Source organism: Triticum aestivum, chromosome 2A (genome assembly GCF_018294505.1).
Source record: "Triticum aestivum cultivar Chinese Spring chromosome 2A, IWGSC CS RefSeq v2.1, whole genome shotgun sequence".
NCBI lineage: Eukaryota > Viridiplantae > Streptophyta > Magnoliopsida > Poales > Poaceae > Triticum > Triticum aestivum.
In genome coordinates this window covers 512,311,322-512,332,529 of record NC_057797.1, presented here as the reverse complement: position 1 = coordinate 512,332,529, position 21,208 = coordinate 512,311,322, and the positions used below count along the sequence as shown (strand labels likewise).

General features: G+C 46.8%; 1 protein-coding gene across 1 annotated transcript; it reads right to left on the bottom strand.

Moving 5' to 3' along the window:
- Positions 1-13,299: 13,299 nt before the first annotated feature.
- LOC123185467 (uncharacterized) lies at positions 13,300-14,564 on the bottom strand. The gene has a single exon (XM_044597348.1). It carries the CDS (start codon positions 14,368-14,370, stop codon positions 13,660-13,662), a length of 711 nt encoding a protein of 236 aa, XP_044453283.1. The 5' UTR covers positions 14,371-14,564; the 3' UTR covers positions 13,300-13,659.
- Between the last annotated feature and the right edge of the window lie 6,644 nt (positions 14,565-21,208).

Below are 21,208 nucleotides of genomic sequence, written 5' to 3'. Positions count from 1 at the left end.
TCACGCACGGCGGTGAGCATCATGAAATTGGTGATGGAGGAAGGTTGATGATGACGATGGCGACGGATTCCCCTCTCCGGAGCCCTGAACGGACTCCAGATCAGCCCTCCCGAGAGAGATTAGGGCATGGCGGCGGCTCCGTATCATAAAACACGATGAATCCTTCTCTCCGATTTTTCTCTATCCGAACGTGAATATATAGAGTTGGAGTTGAGGTCGGTGGAGCACCAGGGGGCCCACGAGGCAGGGGGCGCGCCCAGGGGGGTAGGCGCACCCCCACCCTCGTGGACAGGGTGTGGCCCCCTGGCCTTGATTCTTTCGCCAGTATTTTTATATATTCCAAAAATATTCTCCATTGATTTTCAGGTCATTCTGAGAACTTTTATTTCTGCACAAAAATAACACCATGGCAATTCTGCTGAAAACAGCGTCAGTCCGGGTTAGTTCTATTCAAATCATGCAAGTTAGAGTCCAAAACAAGGGCAAAAGTGTTTGGAAAAGTGGATACGATGGAGACGTATCAACGACCACAAGCAAGAGAATGACGCAAGAATGGACGAGATTCGTGCTTTGTTGCTCAACCACTCTTCTTCCACTTCGTCCTCGTCAAGACGGAGCCGCTCAAGTCAACAATCCGACTACACCATCTCCGGCTCAAGTACACCGACATCGAATACTCTTCATCATGCTGCGCACCAAGATCGTCAAGCCAACCGCAACCCTCTACACGACAACAACTCCCAAGAACAGCGACATCGTCCAAACCAAGCTACCTTTGCGCAAGCACGAGCACGGTAATGACAAAGCCAACACGAAGAGGAAGAGCGAGCACGTCTACACCAAGAAGCACAAGATGCTGAGGCACAACATCAAGAGCAACAATTGCAAGAAGCTCAAGCACTTGAGGCACAATAAGCCCTCCGAGAATCAAGTCGAACCATAGCCAACCGAGGCCGACAAGCCCGTGAACATCAAGAAGCACTTTGCGAAGAAGTTCAAGAACGAATATATCAAGCTCGTGTGCATCATCAAGCTCGACAAGTTCCTCCACAATCTCGTCAAGAACATCAAGTTCAACAAGAGCAAGAAGACAATGGAAATCCTCCACGGCAAGAGGAAGTTGCGAGAGACGATCCTCCTCGCCAAGGATGTCATCATCCCCGACCCGAACATAGTGAAGAGCAACGCTGTGGCAAGCTAAAGTTCACCATGCCCAAGTTCTATGGAAGCAATGATCCCGAAGAGTACCTTTCATGGGCATTGAAGGTCGACAAAATCTTCCGCTTGCACAACTATGAAGAAGAGAAGAAGATCGCGATGGAATCCCTTGAGTTCCAAGACTATGTCCTCATTTGGTGGGAACAAGTCATTGAGCGCCGAGAGGCAAAAGGTGAACCACCCATCACTACTTGGGCGCAAATGAAGGATGTCATGAGAGCACGCTTCGTGCCAACCTACTACAACCGCGACCTCTTCAAGAAACTCCAACTACTCAAGCAAGGAACCAAGAGCGTTGAAGAGTGCTACAAGGAAATGGAGATTGCAATGATACAAGCCAATGTCACGGAAGATGATGAGCAAACTATGGCACGTTTCTTGAATGGACTCAATCACCCTATCAAGAAGATTGCCGACTTCCAAACATACTCGAACCTCATCGAGCTAGTGCATCAAGCTACCAAAGCAGAACGTCAAGTGCAAGATGACTTCAAGTATACCAAGTTCTCATCCAAGTCCTATGGTTTCTCCAACTCCCAAGCTTCAACGACTCCAACACCGCCTTCATCAACAAAGCCTTCTACAAGCAACGTCGACAACTCGAGATACAAGAAAGCTTTGACAACCCCAAGTCATCCTCCTACAACGAGCAACTTCAAGCCGAGAGCTTCATCATCATCTACCCCAACCGATGAGACCGTCAAGACAAGTTCCTTCAAACGCTTCACATGCGGAGGCCGAGGCCACAAGTCCTTTCAGTGTACCAACAAGCGGACCATGGTCCTCAACGACGATGGTACATATGACTCCATGAGCGAAGGAGAAACGGAAACACTTGAGCAAGTCGCCATGCACCGACAAGTGAACGGTGAAGAGGAACAAGTCTTTTGTGATGAAGATTCAAGTCCCGCTCTCGTTGTCTCCAAGGTCTTGACCCTTCAATATCACCAAGAAGAAGACCAAAGATGCCACATCTTTCATACCAAGGATGGCATCAATGGAAGGTCCGTCAAGGTCATCATCGATGGAGGAAGTTGTCATAACTTAGCAAGTGAAGAACTTTGCTCCAAGCTCCAATTACCCAAGACGAAGCACCCACATCCCTACAAAGTTCAATGGCTAAGCGACTCCGGCACTATTCAAGTTGAGCATAGAGTGCAAGTCTCCTTCAAAATCGGAGCTTACGAAGACACTTTGGAGTGTGATGTTGTTCCAATGACCGTTTGCCACCTTCTTCTTGGTCGACCATGGAAATTTGATAGAGGTGTCATCCACAACAACCGAACGAACCACTACATCTTCAAGATGAGAGGAAAGGAGTACATACTTCGCCCTATGTCTCCAAGCCAAGTGATCGCTGACAAGCAAGCCACCCATCATGGAGAGAATAGTGAGAGAGCGAACCACCAAAAAGAGAGTGAGCGCCACAAGCCCAAATTGAGTGCCTCCACGATGAGCGAAAAGAAGAACTTAGTTCTATTTGCCACCAAAAGTGAGATAAGAGAAGTGTGTGAGAACCCATCTAGTGTCATGCATTGTGTCCTTTTGTGCAAGGGCAACGCACCACAAGCTAACACCTCTCACACTCTACCTTTAGTGTTGTCTTCTCTTTTGCAGGAATTCCAAGATGTTTTCCCCGACGAGCTACCTCCGGGACTACGTCCACTACGAGGCATCGAGCACCGCATCGACCTCATCCCCGGAGCACCACTTCCGAACAAAGCTCCCTACCGTGTCAACCCCGAAGAAACCAAAGAAATACATAGGCAAGTAAAACATCTCATAGACCATGGACATGTGCGTGAAAGTTTGAGTCCTTGTGCTGTTCCGGTCATTCCTGTGCCAAAACGAGACGGTAGCTTTCGCATGTGTTCCGATTGTAGACCTATCAATGCTATCACTGTTCGATATAGGTACCCCATTCCACGCCTTGATGATATGCTTGATGAACTTAGTGGTGCCACTATCTTTTCCAAAATTGATCTTAAAAGTGGTTACTATAAAATCCGCATACAAGAGGGTGATGAATGGAAAACCGCTTTCAAAATAAAGTTTGGCTTGTACGAGTGGTTAGTCATGCCTATGAGTTTATCGGAAGCACCGGGTACTTTCATGCGTCTTATGAATTATGTGTTTCGCCCTTACATTGGTGAGTTCTTTGTGGTCTACTTTGATGATATCCTTGTTTATAGCAAATCTCTCAAAGATCATGTTACCCGTGTTCGAACCGTTTTGCAAACTCTTCGAAAATAGCGTCTCTATGCTAACATGGAAAAATGCCTTTTTGGCATTGATAAGCTCGTTTTCTTGGGTTTTGTTGTTTCTCGAAGGGTGTTCATGTTGATGACTCTAAGATCAATGCTATTAGAACTTGGCCACAACTAACCAACTTGCATCAAGTGCGTAGCTTCCTTGGTTTAGCCAGTTTCTACCGTAGATTTGTGAAGGACTTTAGCACAATTGCTTCACCTTTGCATGCTTTGAGCAAGAAAAATGCGCCTTTTGTTTGGGGACCATCCCAAGATACCTCTTTCAATGAGCCCAAGAATTTGCTTACTCATGCTCACGTGCTTGCATTACCCAATTTTGACAAACCCTTTGAGATTCATTGCGATGCTAGTGGTAATGGCATATGAGGTGTGTTAACGCAAGAGAAGTGCCCCATTGCTTACTTTAGTGAGAAACTTTCCGGAGCGCAACTCAATTACCCCATATATGACAAAGAGTTATATGCTTTAGTGCGAGTTTTGCATGAATGGGAACATTATCTTCGCCCTCATGAATTTATCATTCATACCAATCATGAAACACTTAAATACCTTAAGGGTCAAACTAAGTTGAACAAGCGTCATGCTAAATGGAGTGAATTCATTGAGTCATTTCCTTATATCATCAAGTACATCAAAGGTAAGGAAAATGTTGTGGCGGAAGCTCTTTCCCGCATATGCATGCTTGTTACTCAACTTGAATTGGATGTCATTGGCTTTGAGCACATAAAAGACTTGTATGAGCATGATCCTACTTTTGCTATTCCTTATGCCAAATGTTTGACGCGTACCTCTTGGGAACGCTATTACATCAAAGATGGTTATCTTATGAGAGCTAACAAACTTCGCATCCCCGAGTCTTCTCTTCATTTGTTGCTTTTGCAGGAATCTCATGGAGGAGAAGTAATGGGACATTTTGGACGCGAAAAAACTTTTGCTACGCTCTCCAAGAACTATTATTGGCCTAACATGTTTCGCTATGTCAACCGCTTCACCAACCGATGCTCTACATGTCGCAAAGCTAAGTCTAAAGCTCAATCCCATGGCCTTTATATGCCTCTCCCAATTCCATATCAACCATGGGAAGATATTAGCATGGATTTTGTACTTGGATTGCCTAGAATTGGAAATAGAAAGGATTCGGTATTTGTTGTTGTGGACCAATTCTCTAAGATGGCACATTTCATTCCTTGCAACAAGATAGACGATGCTTCACATGTTGCCAATCTCTTTTGTAGGGAAATATTGCGTCTACATGGAGTGCCAAAGACGGTTGTCTCGGACCGTGACATCAAGTTCCTAAGCTACTTTTGGAAGACCCTATGCGCCAAGCTCGGAATCAAGCTACTCTTCTCCACGGTGTACCATCCGCAAACCGACGGCCAAACGGAGGTGACCAACCGCACACTCTCCGCTCTACTTCGCGTGCTCATCAAGAAGAACATCAAAGAGTGGGAGGAGTGTCTACCTATCGCCGACTTCTCCTACAACCACGCAAGACACTCAACTACCGGCAAGTCCCCCTTCGAGGTTGTCTACGGATTCAACCCATTGTCACCATTGGACATTCTTCCTCTACCACTACAAAAGCGCATTAATATGGACGCAAGTGCAGTGTGAACCATCTCAAGAAGGTGCATGAAGATACAAGGCGCACCATCGAGCGCCAAGTACAACGACTTGTGACCAAGCTCAACATCAACAAGAAACCCATGGTATTCAACATTGGTGATCTTGTGTGGCTACACCTTCGCAAGGACCGCTTCCCCACCGAACGTGAGTCCAAACTTCTACCACGAGCGGATGGACCCTTCAAGGTGCTTTGTAACGCCCCGAGTCCGTTGCGCCAGGTGTCTTCCAGTTATCCGCTATTGTTGCCTTGTCATTTGTTTGTGTGTCATGCATTTCATATCATGTCATCATGTGCATCGCATTTGCATACGTGTTCATCTCATGCATCCGAGCATTTTCCCCGTTGTCCGTTTTGCAATCCGGCACTCCTATGTCCTCCGCGCCCTCTTTTGTCTCTTTTAGTGAGCGAGTGTTAAACTTTCTCGGAATGGACCGAGATTTTCCAAGCGGCCTTGGTACACCACCGGTAGATCACCTGTCAAGTTTCGTGCCATTTGGAGTCCGTTTGATACTCCAACGGTTAACCGGGGAACCGTCAAGGCCTCGTGTGTGTTGCAACCCAACACCCCTACAAAGTGGCCCAAAACCCATCCAAACCCCCTCCATCCTCTCGGTCGTTCGATCACGATCGCGTGGCCGAAAACCGCACCTCATTTTGACTCTCCTAGCTCCCTCTACCTATATATATGTGCTCCCCTCTAAAAATTCGCACAGATGAAACCCTAGATCCAACCCCTCCGCGCCGCCGGACACGTCCGCCGCCTCCGTCAGCCACTCCGGGCGCGCCACGTGTCCCTGGACCCATCCTCCGCCACCGCGGCCCGGCGAGCCCGAGGAGGGCCTGCCCGAGCCCAGCCGCCCCGTGCCCGCGGTCGCCTCCGTCGCCCGCCCGGTCGCGCGCCCGAGCCCCAGTGCCTCACCCGCGAGCGCGCGCCGCCGCCACCGCGAGCTCCGGCCGCTGCCGATGTCCCGCCTCCTCCGCCCGCCGCCCGGTCGCCATCCGGCGCCTCCGCGGTCGCCGCGCGTCGCCCGCCGCTTTCCCGACGCCACCGCTCCGCGCCTCCACTCCGGCGAGTCCTGCGCCCCTTCTTCGTCTCTAGCAAGTCCGGCCACTCCTCCGACGAACTCCAGCCGTCTCCCCCATCTCCGGCGAGAGATCCGTCCATCCTCAGTTCGCGTGCAAAGTCAACCCTAGATCCAGATCTGATTCGGAGGTTGATTTTTCGTCTAAGTCATTTTCCTGTTCATATTTTTAAGCCCTGTTCATCATGCCATACCTCCGCATCCGTAGCTCCGTTTTGGGCGTGCCATATATCAAAATGTTCATCATGATGTGATCTTCATTTTGTTCCATTGAACCATGCTTGTTTGAGTCCATCTTGATGCCCTAATGACTATTGCAAGAGTGCTATAAAATGTTAGTTCCTGATTCTTATCAGTTTATGAGCTTTTGTCATTTTTGCCATGATTATTGTGTGCTGCATATGAGCATGAGCTCTACATGTGTTTTGGGCTATGCCATGCCATATTTACAGGGCTGTATGCCAAGGACTTAGAATTTCACTAAGTCATTTCCTTGTTGTTATTTTAATGCCATGTATTCATGATGCTACAGAGAGATCCATGCTTCTTTTGAGTATGTTCAGTAAGGATGATTTTGACATATTGTTATGCTCTATCCATCCATGTCCCTGTTTGCATTTATGGAGTACCCTAGCACGAATCAATCTTGCTCTACTTTTGCTATAAAATGTTCCTGGCAGATTGTTTACATGCTAATCAATTTTGCCAAGGTTGTTGTAGTTGATCCATGCATGCTATGAGATTGTTCTTGCCATGGTTAGCTTCTTGATCATGTCTTCTTGATGGTAGTATGCTTAGTTTGTCATGCCATGCCTTGTGTTGAGTGCATCGAGCTCGTAAACATGCCTTCATAACTCTGTTTTTGCCATGTCCAGTTTTCTGCTAAGTCTGAATCTATTAACGAAACTTGCTACGTTTACATGGGTGCCATCATATCTTCTGATCCTTTTTGGCGTATGGTCAGTAAGGGACTTTTGTTATGTGCTTTGAGTAGATTCATGCCATTCCTTTTATTTCTATGTTCTATTCCTGTAGCATGTTGTTATCTTGCTCTAAACATTGCTTCCTGATGTTAATTCCTGACATATTAGTATTTTCACTAAGTCTGTGAAGCTGATATCTTTTGCTCTTTTGCCATGCGTGTTTGAACCTGCTCTTGTGTGATTTAGCCGTAGCTCAGTCTTCATCTTTTGTCAAGCATCTTGAGTAGATCACTGCCATGTGCTTTGTTGTTATGTTGGAGTGCAGTAGCTTAGTTTGTTGTTGCATTCTAGATGGCATTGTGCTGGTAATCGTAGTATTGCGACATTCTTGTTTTGCTTGCCATTTGCAAACCGTGCATCTGATTCCGGTGATCGTTATATCGATTTCGACCGAAATCATCTCATATTTCCAGCGGCACTCTTGGTTTGCCAAGTTGAGGCCTGATTCAATCTTTTCATTCTGAAGCATGCATATGCATTGCATATCACATCTCGCATATCATGCCATGTTTTGCATCATGTTGCTTGCGCATTGCACCATGGTTGATTGTTGTTTCCTTTGCTTGTGTTCTTATTTTGGGTAGAGCCGATAGACGAGTTCGTGATCGAGGAACCCATTGAGTACGCTTACGAGGATCAAGCTTTCGTCAACTCTGAGTTCATTTCACGCAAGATGACCATACCCTCGAAATCACTTCTATCTTTGCTTGCTAGTTGCTCGCTCTATTGCTATGTTGCGATACCTACCACTTGCTATATCATGTCTCCCATATTTCCATGACAAGCCTCTAACCCACCTTGTCCTAGCAAACCGTTGTTTGGCTCAGCCCCTCTTATAGCGTTGTTAGTTGCAGGTGAAGATGGAGTTTGTTCCATGTTGGAACATGGATATTTGTTGGGATATCACAATATCTCTTATTTTAATTAATGCACCTATATACTTGTTAAAGGGGGGAAGGCTCGGTCTTATGCCTGGTGTTTTGTTCCACTCTTGCCGCCCTAGTTTCCGTCATACCGGTATTATGTTCCTTGATTTTGCGTTCCTAACACGGTTGGGTGTTATGGGAACCCCTTGACGGTTCGCTTTGAATAAAACTCCTCCAGCAAGGCCCAACCTTGGTTCTACATTTGCCTAACAACCTATTACCCTTCCCTTGGGTTGGCCAACCCAAGGATCATCTTTATTTTAACCCCCTCCCCCCGGGCCAGTGCTTGTCTAAGTGTTGGTCCGAACCGGGCAGCCTGCGGGGTCACCTCGGGGCAACTCGAGGGTTGGTTTTACTCGTAGCTTGACCTATCCGGTGTGCCCTAAGAACGAGATATGTGCAGCTCCTATCGGGATTTGTCGGCGCATTCGGGCGGCTTTGCTGGTCTTGTTTTACCATTGTCGAAATGTCTTGTAACCGGGATTCCGAGACTGATCGGGTCTTCTCGGGAGAAGGAATATCCTTCGTTGACCGTGAAAGCTTGTGATGGGCTAAGTTGGGAACCCCTGTAGGGTTTTGAACTTTCGAAAGCCGTGCCCGCGGTTATGGGCAGATGGGATTTTGTTAATGTCCGGTTGTAGAGAACTTGACACTTAACTTAATTAAAATGCATCAACCGCGTGTGTAGTCGTGATGGTCTCTTTCCGGCGGAGTCCGGAAAGTGAACACGGTTTTGGAGTTATGTCTGAACGTAAGTAGTTTCAGAATCACTTCTTGATCACTTCTAGTTCACGACCGTGCTTTGCTTCTCTTCTCGCTCTCATTTGTGTAAGTTAGCCACCATATATGCTAGTGCTTGCTGCAGCTCCGCCTCACTACCCTTTCCTACCCATAAGCTTAAATAGTCTTGATCGCGAGGGTGTGAGATTGTTGAGTCCCCGTGACTCCAGATTACTTCCAAAACCAGTTGCAGGTGCCGTTGATACCAGTGCAGATGACGCAACTGAGCTCAAGTGGGAGCCCGATGAAGATCGTGTTCGTTGTGTTGTTTCGTTTCTAGTTGATCAGTAGTGGAGCCCAGTCGGTGCGATCGGGGATCTAGCATTAGGGGTTGTCTTTCTTTATTTGGTTCCTAGTCGGACCTTGATTGTATTCTGGATGATGTAATGATATATTTATGTATTGTGTGAAGTGGCGATTGTAAGCCGACTCTTTATCCCTTTCTTATTCAGTACATGAGATGTGTAAAGATTACCCATCTTGCGACATGCCTACCATGCGGTTATGCCTCTAAGTCGTGCCCCGACACGTGGGAGATATAGCCGCATCGTGGGTGTTACATGCTTGCACGCTACAACAACAACGCTTACAAGATCGACCTCCCGCGCGACAAGTACAACGTGAGCGACATATTCAATGTCAAGGATCTATTGCCCTACCATGGTGATGAAGAATTCGATCCGAGGTCGGATCTTTCCCAAGGGAGGGGAGATCATGCGGAGCATCCCAAGATCATCCCCATGGACCTACCTACGTCTCCCACGACACCACTTGGACCAATGGCAAGGGCACGAGCAAAGGCTATTGAAGATAAGGTGAACTCTCTCCTCTCCGAACTACCACTTTCTATACATGAGACATGGCTACAACCTCAAGCGGAGACACTATGCGTGATCAGGTACTTGGAGAGCCACGGAGCAGCTACACGCACCAGACAAGGCGACGAGGACACCAAGCACCAAGGTCAAGAAGAAGGAAAGCCAACGAAGCTACAGCCACCGGACGACCGGTCGGGACTGGACGTCCGGAGCCTGAAGCCACAGCCGAACCCCAGCGAGCGGACGTCCGATCCGGACCGGACGACCGGTGTCACCGCACCCAAGCCAAATCAGCGGAAGACCGACGCCACCAGATGACCGGCGACCGGACGACCGACCAACTCCGGAAATCCGGTGCCCACGCAACCGAGCCAGAACCAGCGGAAGTCCGGAAGCCACCGGACGTTCGGACGCCCATGAACCATCGGGCGACCGGTCCCCAGCGGACGTCCGTACCTCTCTACGCACAGGATTCAGGCCCGAGGCCCATGTACCCCCTCACTTCGTCCCCATTTGCACTAAGACTATAAATAGACCTCCTATTCCTCCTAGCTAGGGTTAGCAAAGTAGTAGCTCATTAGAGATAGAGCTTTGCTCATCCATTACGGATCTACTCCACGAGAGAGACCACGACCCCTCTTCGGAGAAGAGCCCTTGGATTCAAGACCGCCTTTTGGGTGGCCCCCATTAAGACCTCCTTTGGAGAAGAACCGGTTACCGTGTATCGTCCCTTGTTGACTTTGAATCATGTATCTTCCTTTGTGTTCATGGATCTAGCGCATGTGTGATCATACTTGTTGGTTTGAGTGATTCTCTTGTGTTTTCCCTCGTGTTTCCTCTCGTGATTCCCCTCGTGTTCTTCGCGGGATCCGCTCCTTTTGTGAAAGATCGGCCGTATAGGGTTACACCCTACATCACCCACCCCCTCTGAGGCCTTGTACAATGCAAGGTACTTAGAGAAATAAATCAGGCTTTCTTTAAGCACTAATGTTTATTTGTACAGGGTAGACGTGTAGTTAGCCATCTCTTCTGTAGAAATAGGCATCGGTGCTTCAGAAAAATCTGGTTTACTTTCCTAAGCACCTAGCATTGTATAAAGCCAGATGGTGCTGGAAAACACCCTCTACCGCTGGAAAACCCCCTCTACCAAACGAAGCATGAGTAGTAGTGTTTGGGTGTAGGAGCTGAGCTTGGAGTTGTACATATTCTGACTTGTGTTGTCCCTTGTAACCTTTCTTGTACTTTCTTGTACATATCTCTATCCTTCTATAAAGTTATGGGACACGATTTGTGTACTCTCGGGGGGGGGGGGGGGGGGGGGGGGAATCAACCCATTTGAAGCACATTTGTATTCTATTTATAAAATAACTCCATGTAATGAATAAATGGGTTTTGAACTACAAGTGATAGCTAGAGCTATGCTAAAATTATGAATTAGAGCCGGCGGTTTGAATAGTCACTCAACATGTGTTTTGATTGGATAATTAGTGCCACATACGCATAAGTACATATAAATACGTCTCGAAAACTTATAGAGTGACCATATTGGACAACTTAGGCCCTGTTTGGTTCGGCTGTGGATTTCTAAAAGTAGGTGTAAAAAACCTGCCGTGGAAAAACAGCTATGGAAAATCTGATGTGAAAAAGATATAGGTCATTTAGCAAACTAGCTGATACAGCTTTTTCAGATTTTGGCCCGCAGCGGAATCAGATTTTGGAAAGCACGTCCTAGACTGCTTCCGCTTTTGGTTCAGATTTTGGCAGCGGATTTCTGGAATCGGATTCTACTGGGTTCGCCCTTTGGTTCAAATTCTGCTGCGCGGCAGCAAAATCCGTCGATAAAAGCTGAACCAAACAGAGCCTTAAGCAACCTCCGTGACCATATTTAGGGCATTTTGAAGTTCAGTTGCCAAAATGGGACAGATGATTTTTGCTCATTTTATACCTCGGAGGCTCGGAGCAGCTTAGCAACAGAGTATACAGAGGTACTCCAGCAGCCGGGCGCCGTTCGTCCAGGAAACTATACATGATTAGTAAAGCCCTTGAGATGATAGCAAATGTGCAGTGTAGTGCAGGGGAGTTAGTTCTCGATTCTCATTGAATGGAGCCAGACAGTGAACTTATTCTCAGCAACAGCCCACCGCAGACCCACAGAAAAAGAGTGGCACCACAATTACAAATGGTGTGATCCTTCAATTGGCTGGCAAGGAGAATAGGGTCCAGCTCCAGCTCCAGCCAGCAATTGACTAAGAAAAGCACAGCACCCAAATGTGGAAACCACAATGGGAAGAGGAGCACAGAGGAATAAAGCAAGATCCGGCTAGAAAAGGGCAGCAGCAGAACAAACTTCCCCATCAAAGGAGCAGCGGAAGTGGAAGAAAGTGATTGACTCACAGTCTAAACTTTATCTATATCCTAATCGTCTGGGCAGACCACAATCGAAAGAAAGCACCAGGCTTGGCTATCATTTTGCCTTTGGTGACTTCAGTGCTGAACGCAAACAACAAGCATGAGGACTTGCTAACAGAACTCAAAGTGACACCGGAAACTATAGTAAGAGAACCATCTTCATAAGCGTACAAGTTCTGAGCTCTATAATGTATTGTATAGCAGGTTAAAGGGGGGGAATACATGGTTCAGGGTCCCTAAATACATAGCGCTTCATCAGATGAACATCTCAGCCTAAGGTGAGCAGAAAACAGAATACATCAAGCATTTCACAAGATCATGCGATCTTATGGCAGGAATAAAGCTAGAGTTTTCAGCAGTGTATGCCACAGCAAAGCATGAGTATCGACACAGAAAGAGAAAACATCATCGAATGGTTCAAAGAAGTTGGTGCTGTTTATCTATTTTGCTGGATAAGACCAGATGGTTGCCACTAAAATACTACACCTAAACATAGCAATCAGTTTAGTTTTGAAAAGAATGGGCGTAGCAATCAGTCATTGTGCCACCAATCTAAACTAGTAAATCTTTTATAAGATGTATAAATTCAAGTGTAGAGAAGTACTCCCTCCGTTTCTAAATACTCCCTCCGTCCGGAAATACTTGTCATCAAAATGGATTAAAGGAGATGTATCTAGACGTATTTTAGTTCTAGATACATCCCTTTTCATCCATTTTGATGACAACTATTGAGGGAGTATAAGTCTTTTTGGAGATTCAAATGCGGACTACATACGGAGCAAAATGAGTGGATCTACATTCTAAAATATGTCTATATACATCCGTTGAACACTAGCAACAGAGGGAGTACTAAGAAAAGCTCACCTAATAAGACTTATACACTAGAATACCTTATGACTGGAGAACACTGGCAACAGCCACCAAGGCACCAACCAAAGTTCTTACCACGGCATATGCGGCAATGCTTTCCAACAAGCATAATTGGTTGATGAGTTTGGTACATTGCTTGCAGTTCGTATGTGGGATCATACTGTTGACACAATGACTTCTGAAATTCTCTAGGAAGTAGGCAGGCATGGTTGAACAGCATATCAATCACGATTAGAGAATGCACATACGGCAAGAAACAAACATGAAAAATTAACCTTACCACAACAAAATGCAATTGTGTGATATCACTAGATAAAGAAATAAAACCGAAATACCATTTGGATAGGAGTGGACAAAATAAACCTTGAGAATTGTCGAGATAAACTCAACAGCGTTGACAAAATTGCCCTTCCCCCTGAATTACAGAAAACTCCCAATTTACGAATACATGACACAAGTTCTTATTACTGTTGAAACTTCAGTAATAACAGACACATCCTTCCAATTCACTGAGATCAAAATTGCAAGCAGTTGCACACGAAAAAACTCAACCTGTTACCTTACTTTCGCATCTTCCCTCCCGATCTACAACGCCACAAGAATTATATCCTAATATAACCAATCTATGACTCTAATCTGAATAGAAGGCCAGAGCCACATCACCTCGCCCGATTCAGTCGAGCCATCCTGTTTGCCGGAGCACAGCGTCGCGTACCCGTCGAAGATCTCGGCCCTTGAGCGTGCGACCGGCGCCCTCCAGCATCGAGAAGGGGGCGGTCGGCCCGGCGCCACCAGCAGACGCGCGCGCGACCATCTCGTGCGGGGGCAGCATGGCGGCCTCCCCGTGCCGGAGCTCGTCATCGTCGTCCAGTTCGTCCCACTTGTCCATTGCCGGCTTCGGGGGCGGGCGGACGGGAACCTTAACTGGAGCCGACTGGTGATACTGCAGGGCCGGTGCGCGGTTCTTGGGCCTCGGGTTCGCCGGGATAGCCCACGCGGCGGAGGCAGGGGACTGGGTGGGCGACAGCGAACCACCAGATGCCGAAGTGGCAGCCGCGATGGTGGCCTTGCGCCGGAGCAGCGTGGCCGGGGTGGCCGCGACAGCCGACGCCGCTGCCCCGCTCCCGCCCCCGGCGCGGCGAACAAGGAGCCTTTTGTCCCCCTCGTGCAGCGCGGCGAGGAGACCGAGGTGGCTATGCGGAACCCGGGTCGGGCTCCCTGGCCCGTCGGGCCGCGCGTCCGAGGCGGCGACTGGGGCAGAAGAGAACATGAAGTCGTCCTCGTGGAACTCATCCCCGGCGACGAACGACGACTCCGTCGGCGACGAGAACAACCCGACGAACCGCTCGGTAGCCGGCGACCGGCGCGGCCGGTACTCGTCCATGGGCGCGCGCTCGGCCGCTCCGGCGAGGGGGTCAGGGCTCAGAGGGGAGGCGCGCGCGCGCGTGCGGGTGGGGGTTGAGGGCCCCGTGGGCTCGGGGTCCCAGCGATGGGAGGCCGGGCGACGTGATGGGGATGGGGAAGGGGGAGAGAGAAGGTAAGGAGTTCTGGTGGGTTTCACTTTTTATGGGCGCGGCTGCGATCCACCGGAAGGGTCACCCCGCCCGGCTTTGTTGCCCGGCTCGGTTGGACAGGCTGCAACAAGAAGTTCGAGGTTCAGACGTTGTACTCCGTATTTTGGTTCGACTTACAGATTGACTAAGAAAAAAAATCAGAATATGATCATTTTATTTAGGTTGATTGAGAAACGAGACGATTTTAAGCCAACACTGGCTCCCTTAATTTAGCTCGATATAGATTGATATTGTATAATTATATTAACAATCTTATATTTACTAGTATTGGAGGCATCTATTATCTTGGTCTCAAATTAGTTGTCTTAAATTTGTCCAGATACGAATGTATCTAACACTAAAACGTGTCTAAATACGGATGTCTCTAACACTAAAACGTGTCTAGATACATTGGTATCTAGAAAAATCCGAGTCAACTAATTTGAAACGGAGGTAGTATTAAATATCTTGTTATTCTGACCAAAGTTTGAGAGCAGACGCGTTTTATTTTTCTCTCTTGCTAGTTCATTTATGATCTTTTGCTAGACACTATCCGTATTTAGAGAAATTTAAGACAAGTAATTCAAGACAGAGTGGATACTAGTCTTCAATTGAGAGAGAATAAGTCAAATTTACTTTATAGTGATTTCTTATGTTGTGTTCTGGTCTATCTTATTCGAAAAAATGTCTTAGATTATTAAAAAAAAATCTTATTTAGTTCGAAAGAGATCAACTCGATATCGTTACAAACTAAAAAGAGTCACTTTTTACAGTTCAACCTTGAGTTTCGCTCAGTTTGAAAACTCAAATTTTAGTACAAACTAAGTTGACTCTAGTCCAACTCGCTCGGACTCGACTTGTTTGCAGCCTTAGGTGGATACTAGATAAGGGAAAGGCCAAAAATCAATGCAATCGGGTACTCCAAAAAGGCAAAGATCGACGACACCTCACCATCTTAGCAAGCTCTCGTGTGAAAAATTGAGGTGGAAGGAAAAGCATGAAAACGAACACAAGATCATCAAGGGAGAGTTAGAAGCCTTTTTCAGGCTGTATCAATGTGCGCTAGTGCGAGGAGTTAGATTATCTTAGGCGATGTAGGTGGAGTTGGCATTGCATGCTTCCTGTAAGGTGCAATATGTACTCCTACTTGCTAACATGGAGCAATTCTCTATCCCATCATCTACTTTAATATATAGTGCACACGCTTATGCGTATTTGAGAAAAAATACTCCAAAATTAGGATGCTCCAGGCTATGCCACTCTAGCTATTTATATATCTTTTTATTTCTTTGTGGTAGAAGAATTATAATGCCCAACTGAACAAGTTACAATATGCCCTTAAGCCACTTGACGCTTAAGTGATTTCGATTCACAACTCAGTGAATCAAAAATTACCGATCATGATCTGAAAAATAGTAAATTTATATCTCAAGACTATCAAACGTAGGAAATAGATTCATACAAAAGATTCTTTCATAGGCATATACCCTCCAAAAGGCTACTTAACATAAGTAATTTATTCTGACAAAGCATCTACAGTCGGATCTAGCAAATCCGGTGTCTGCGGACGTGTCTGGACACGTTCACGGATAGTGACCGATCATCTCTCAAATGTTTGCGCCCACAATTGTATGCTTCATTAGCAAATCCACAAAATCCTAGGTCTAGCCTTCCTTGGTTGTACTTGACAGTGGCAGTTTACACTCCCTTGTTGAAGACACTATCTAGAGATTACTCGGTCCTTCTCTTTCGGGTGAAAACTGATGTCGCTTGAAACTGCATCGGTATTTCCTCAAAAAGGAAGGGATGATGTAGTACAGCTACGGTAGGTATTCCCCTCAGTTATGAAACCAAGGTATCAATCCAGTAGGAGAACCAAACAACACTATGTAAACGGTACCTGCACACAAAGAACAAATACTTGCAACCCGACACGTATGATGGGTTGTCAATCCCTCTTCGGGTAACGGCTCCAGAAATTGTTAAATTGACGGGATAAAAATTGTGGTGTATTGGTGAAAGGATCGAAATGGTTGACTAGAGGGGGGTGAATAGACAACTACCAATTTTTATCTTTTCTTAAAAAATTAGGTTTAGCAACATATAGGTTGTCTAGATATGCAACTAGGTGAGCAACATATATGATGCAAACAACAACAAGAAGTGCAAGCAAATGATACAACACACCAATAGCTTGCACACAGTAAAGGGAAGAGATAACCACAAGTGGAGTCGGTGGAGACGAGAATGTGTTACCGGAGTTCCTTCCCTTTGGGGGAAGTACGTCCCCGTTGGAGCGATTGTGAGGATTCGTTCGCCCACGTTGGTTCGTCTTCTTCATGGACTCGATCTTCTTCCTAGCGGGATTTCATGCAAGATGACCGCCACCTTGGATCTCACTACTATCTTTGCTATGCTAGTTGTCTCAATGCTATCGCTATGTCGCGCTACCTACCACTTGTTTATCAAGCCTCCCTAATTGCCATGATAGATTCTAACCTTTTCACCCTCCCTAGCAAACTGTTGTGTGGCTATGTTACCGCTTTGCTCAGGCCCTCTTATAGCATTGCTAGTTGCAGGTGCAGTTGCAGGTTGTTCCATGTTGGGACATGAATGTCATGGATATTTCTTGGGATATCACAATATCTCTTATTTTAATTAATGCATCTATATACTTGGTAAAGGGTGGAAGGCTCGGCCTTATGCCTGGTGTTTTGTTTCACTCTTGCCGCCCTAGTTTCCATCATACCGATATTATGTTCCTTGATTTTGCGTCCCTAATACGGTGAGGGTTTATGGGCCCCTCTTGATAGTTTGCTTTGAATAAAACTCTTCCAGCAAGGCCGAACATTGGTTTTATCATTTGCCTAATAACAACTAAAACTCGCATAGGGACTTACCGGACCCCGAGGATTCTTAATCAACCCCCCGGGCCAGTGCTCCTCATGAGTGTTGGTCCAAACCTGTCAACCGTCAGTGGCCGCCAGGGGCAACTCTGTTATTTTGGCCTATCGGAAGTTTGGACAATCCGGTCGTGGCCTGAGAGGAGATACGCGCGGCTACTATCAGGGTGTCGGCACGTCGGGAGGTCTTGCTAGACTTGTTTTACCATTGTCGAAATGTCTTGTGCACCGGGATTCCGAGTCTGATCAGAGGGTCCCATGATGGAGGATTGTCTCCGTGGATCGTGAGCTTGTCATGGGCTAAGTTGGGACACCCCTGCAGGGTTTAAACTTTCGAGAGCCGTGCCCGTGGTTATGTGGCAGATGGGAATTTTTTAATATCTGGTTGTAGAGAACTTGACACTTGACTTAATTAAAAGACACCAACTGCGTGTGTAGCCGTGATGGTCTCTTTTCAGCGAAGTCCGGGAAGTGAACACGGTTTGGGTTATGTTTGAATGTAAGTAGTTTTAGGATCACTTCTAGCTTCACGACCACCACATAGCCTCTCATCTTACTCTTATTTGCGCATGTTAGCCACCATATTTGCTTAGTGCTTGCTACAACTCCACCTCATTACCTTATCCTACCCAGAAGCTTAAATAGTCTTGATCTCACGGGGGTGAGATTGCTGAGTCCTCGTGACTCACGGATACTTTCCAAATAGTTGCAGGTGACAATGATACCGATGCAGGTGATGCTACCGAATTCAAGTGGGAGTTCGATGAGGACCTTGGTCATTATTATGTTTCGTTTTCTGATGATCATTAGTGGAGCCTAGTTGAGACGATCGGGGATCTAGCATTTGGGGTTTATCTTCATTTCATTTGGTTATCCGTAGTCGGACTATGTGTGTACTTGGATGATGTATGAACTATTTAAGTTTTGTGTGACATGGCGAGTGTAAGCCAACCCTCTTTATCCCTTTCTTGTTCATTACATGGCATTGTGTGAAGATGACCCTTCTTGCGACAAAACCACAATGTGGTTATGCCTCTAAGTCGTGCCTCGACACATGGGAGATATAGCCGCATCATGGGCATCACAAGTCTCCCCAAGAAGCCACTAGGGCCACCATATTATCCTCGCGCCCTCACACAATGCGAGATGTCGTGATTCCACTGGTGGTGCCCTTGAAGGCGGTAACCGAACCTTTACAAACAAGGTTGGTGCAATCTCCACAACTTGATTAGAGGCTCCCAATGATACCACGGAGCTTCACCATAATGGAATGTGGCTCCGAGGTGACCTCAACCGTCTAGGGTGCTCATGAAGGAAATATGCCCTAGAGGCAATAATAATGTTATTATTTTATTTCCTTATATCATGATAAATGTTTATTATTCGTGCTAGAATTGTATTATCCGGAAACATAATACTTGTGTGAATACATAGACAAACTAAACGTCACTAGTATGCCTCTACTTGACTAGCTCATTAATCAAAGATGGTTATGTTTACTAACCATATACATGTGTTGTCATTTGATTAACGGGATCACATTATTAGGAGAATGATGTGATTGACATGACCCATTCCATTAGCTTAGCACCCGATCGTTTAGTATGTTGCTATTGCTTTCTTCATGACTTATACATGTTCCTGTGACTATGAGATTATGCAACTCCCATTTTCCGGAGGAACACTTTGTGTGCTACCAAACGTCACAACGTAACTGGGTGATTATAAAGGAGCTCTACGGGTGTCTCCAAAGGTAAATGTTGGGTTGGCGTATTTCGAGATTAGGATTTGTCACTCCGATTGTCGGAGAGGTATCTCTGGGCCCTCTCGGTAATGCACATCACATAAGCCTTGCAAGCATTGTAACTAATGAGTTGGTTGCAAGATGATGTATTATGAAACGAGTAAAGAGACTTGCCGGTAACGGGATTGAACTAGGTATTGAGATACCGACGATCGAATCTCGGGCAAGTAACATACCGATGACAAAGGGAACAACGTATGTTGTTATGCGGTCTGACCGATAAAGATCTTCGTAGAATATGTGGGAGCCAATATGAGCATCCAGGTTCCGCTATTGGTTATTGACCGGAGACATGTCTCGGTCATGTCTACATTGTTCTCGAACCCGTAGGGTCCGCACGCTTAAGGTTTCGATGATAGTTATATTATGAGTTTATGAGTTTTGATGTACCAAAGTTAGTTCGGAGTCCCGGATGTGATCACGGACATAAAGAGGAGTCTCGAAATGGTTGAGACATAAAGATTGATATATTGGACGACTATATTCGGACACCGGAAGTGTTCCGGGTGATTTCGAAGAAAACCGGAGAGCCGGAGGGTTACCGGAACCCTACCGGGAGAAGTAATGGGCCATATGGGCCTTAGTGGAAAGAGAGAAGGGCGCCAGGGTGGGCCGCGCGCCTCCTCCCCCCCTTAGTCCGAATTGGACTAGGAGAGGGGGGGGCGGCGCCCCCCTTTCCTTCTCCCTTGCCACCTCTTTCCCCCTCCTAGTAGGAGTCCTACTCCTACTAGGAGGAGGACTCCTCCTGGCGCGCCTATAGGGGCCGGCCGGCCTCCTCCCCTTGCTCCTTTATATACGGGGGCAGGGGCACCCCTAGACACACAAGTTGATCCACGTGATCGTTTTCTTAACCGTGTGCGGTGCCCCCTTCCACCATAATCCTCGATAATATTGTAGGGGTGCTTAGGCGAAGCCCTGCGACGGTAGAACATCAAGATCGTCACCACGCCGTTGTGCTGACGGAACTCTTCCCCGATGCTTTGCTGGATCGGAGTCCGGGGATCGTCATCGAGCTGAACGTGCGCTAAAACTCGGAGGTGCCGTAGTTTCGGTGCTTGATCGGTCGAGCCGTGAAGACGTACGACTACATCAACCGCGTTGTGCTAATGCTTTCGCTGTCGGTCTACAAGGGTACGTAGATCACACTCTCCCCATGTTGCTATGCATCACCATGATCTTGCGTGTGCGTAGGAATTTTTTTGAAATTACTACGTTCCCCAACAGTGGCATCCGAGCCTAGGATTTATGTGTTGATGTTATATGCACGAGTAGAACACAAGTGAGTTCTGGGCGATATAAGTCATACTGCTTACTAGCATGTCATACTTTGGTTCGGCGGTATTGTTGGACGAAGCGGCCCGGACCGACATTACGCGTACGCTTACGCGAGACCGGTTCTCCCGACGTGCTTTGCACAAAGGTGGCTAGCGGGTGTCAGTTTCTCCAACTTTAGTTGAACCGAGTGTGGCTACACCCGGTCCTTGCGAAGGTTAAAACAGCACCAACTTGACAAACTATCGTTGTGGTTTTGATGCGTAGGTAAAATTGGTTCTTGCTTAAGCCCGTAGCAGCCACGTAAAACCTGCAACAACGAAGTAGAGGACGTCTAACTTGTTTTTGCAGGGCATGTTGTGATGTGATATGGTCAAGACATGATGCTAAATTTTATTGTATGAGATGATCATGTTTTGTAACCGAGTTATCGGCAACTGGCAGGAGCCATATGGTTGTCTCTTTATTGTATGCAATGCAACTGCACTGTAATGCTTTACTTTATCACTAAACGGTAGCGATAGTCGTGGAAGCATAAGATTGGCGAGACGACAACGATGCTATGATGGTGATCAAGGTGTCGCGCCGGTGACGATGGTGATCATGACGGTACTTCAGAGATGGAGATCACAAGTACAAGAAGATGATGGCCATATCATATCACTTATATTGATTGCATGTGATGTTTAT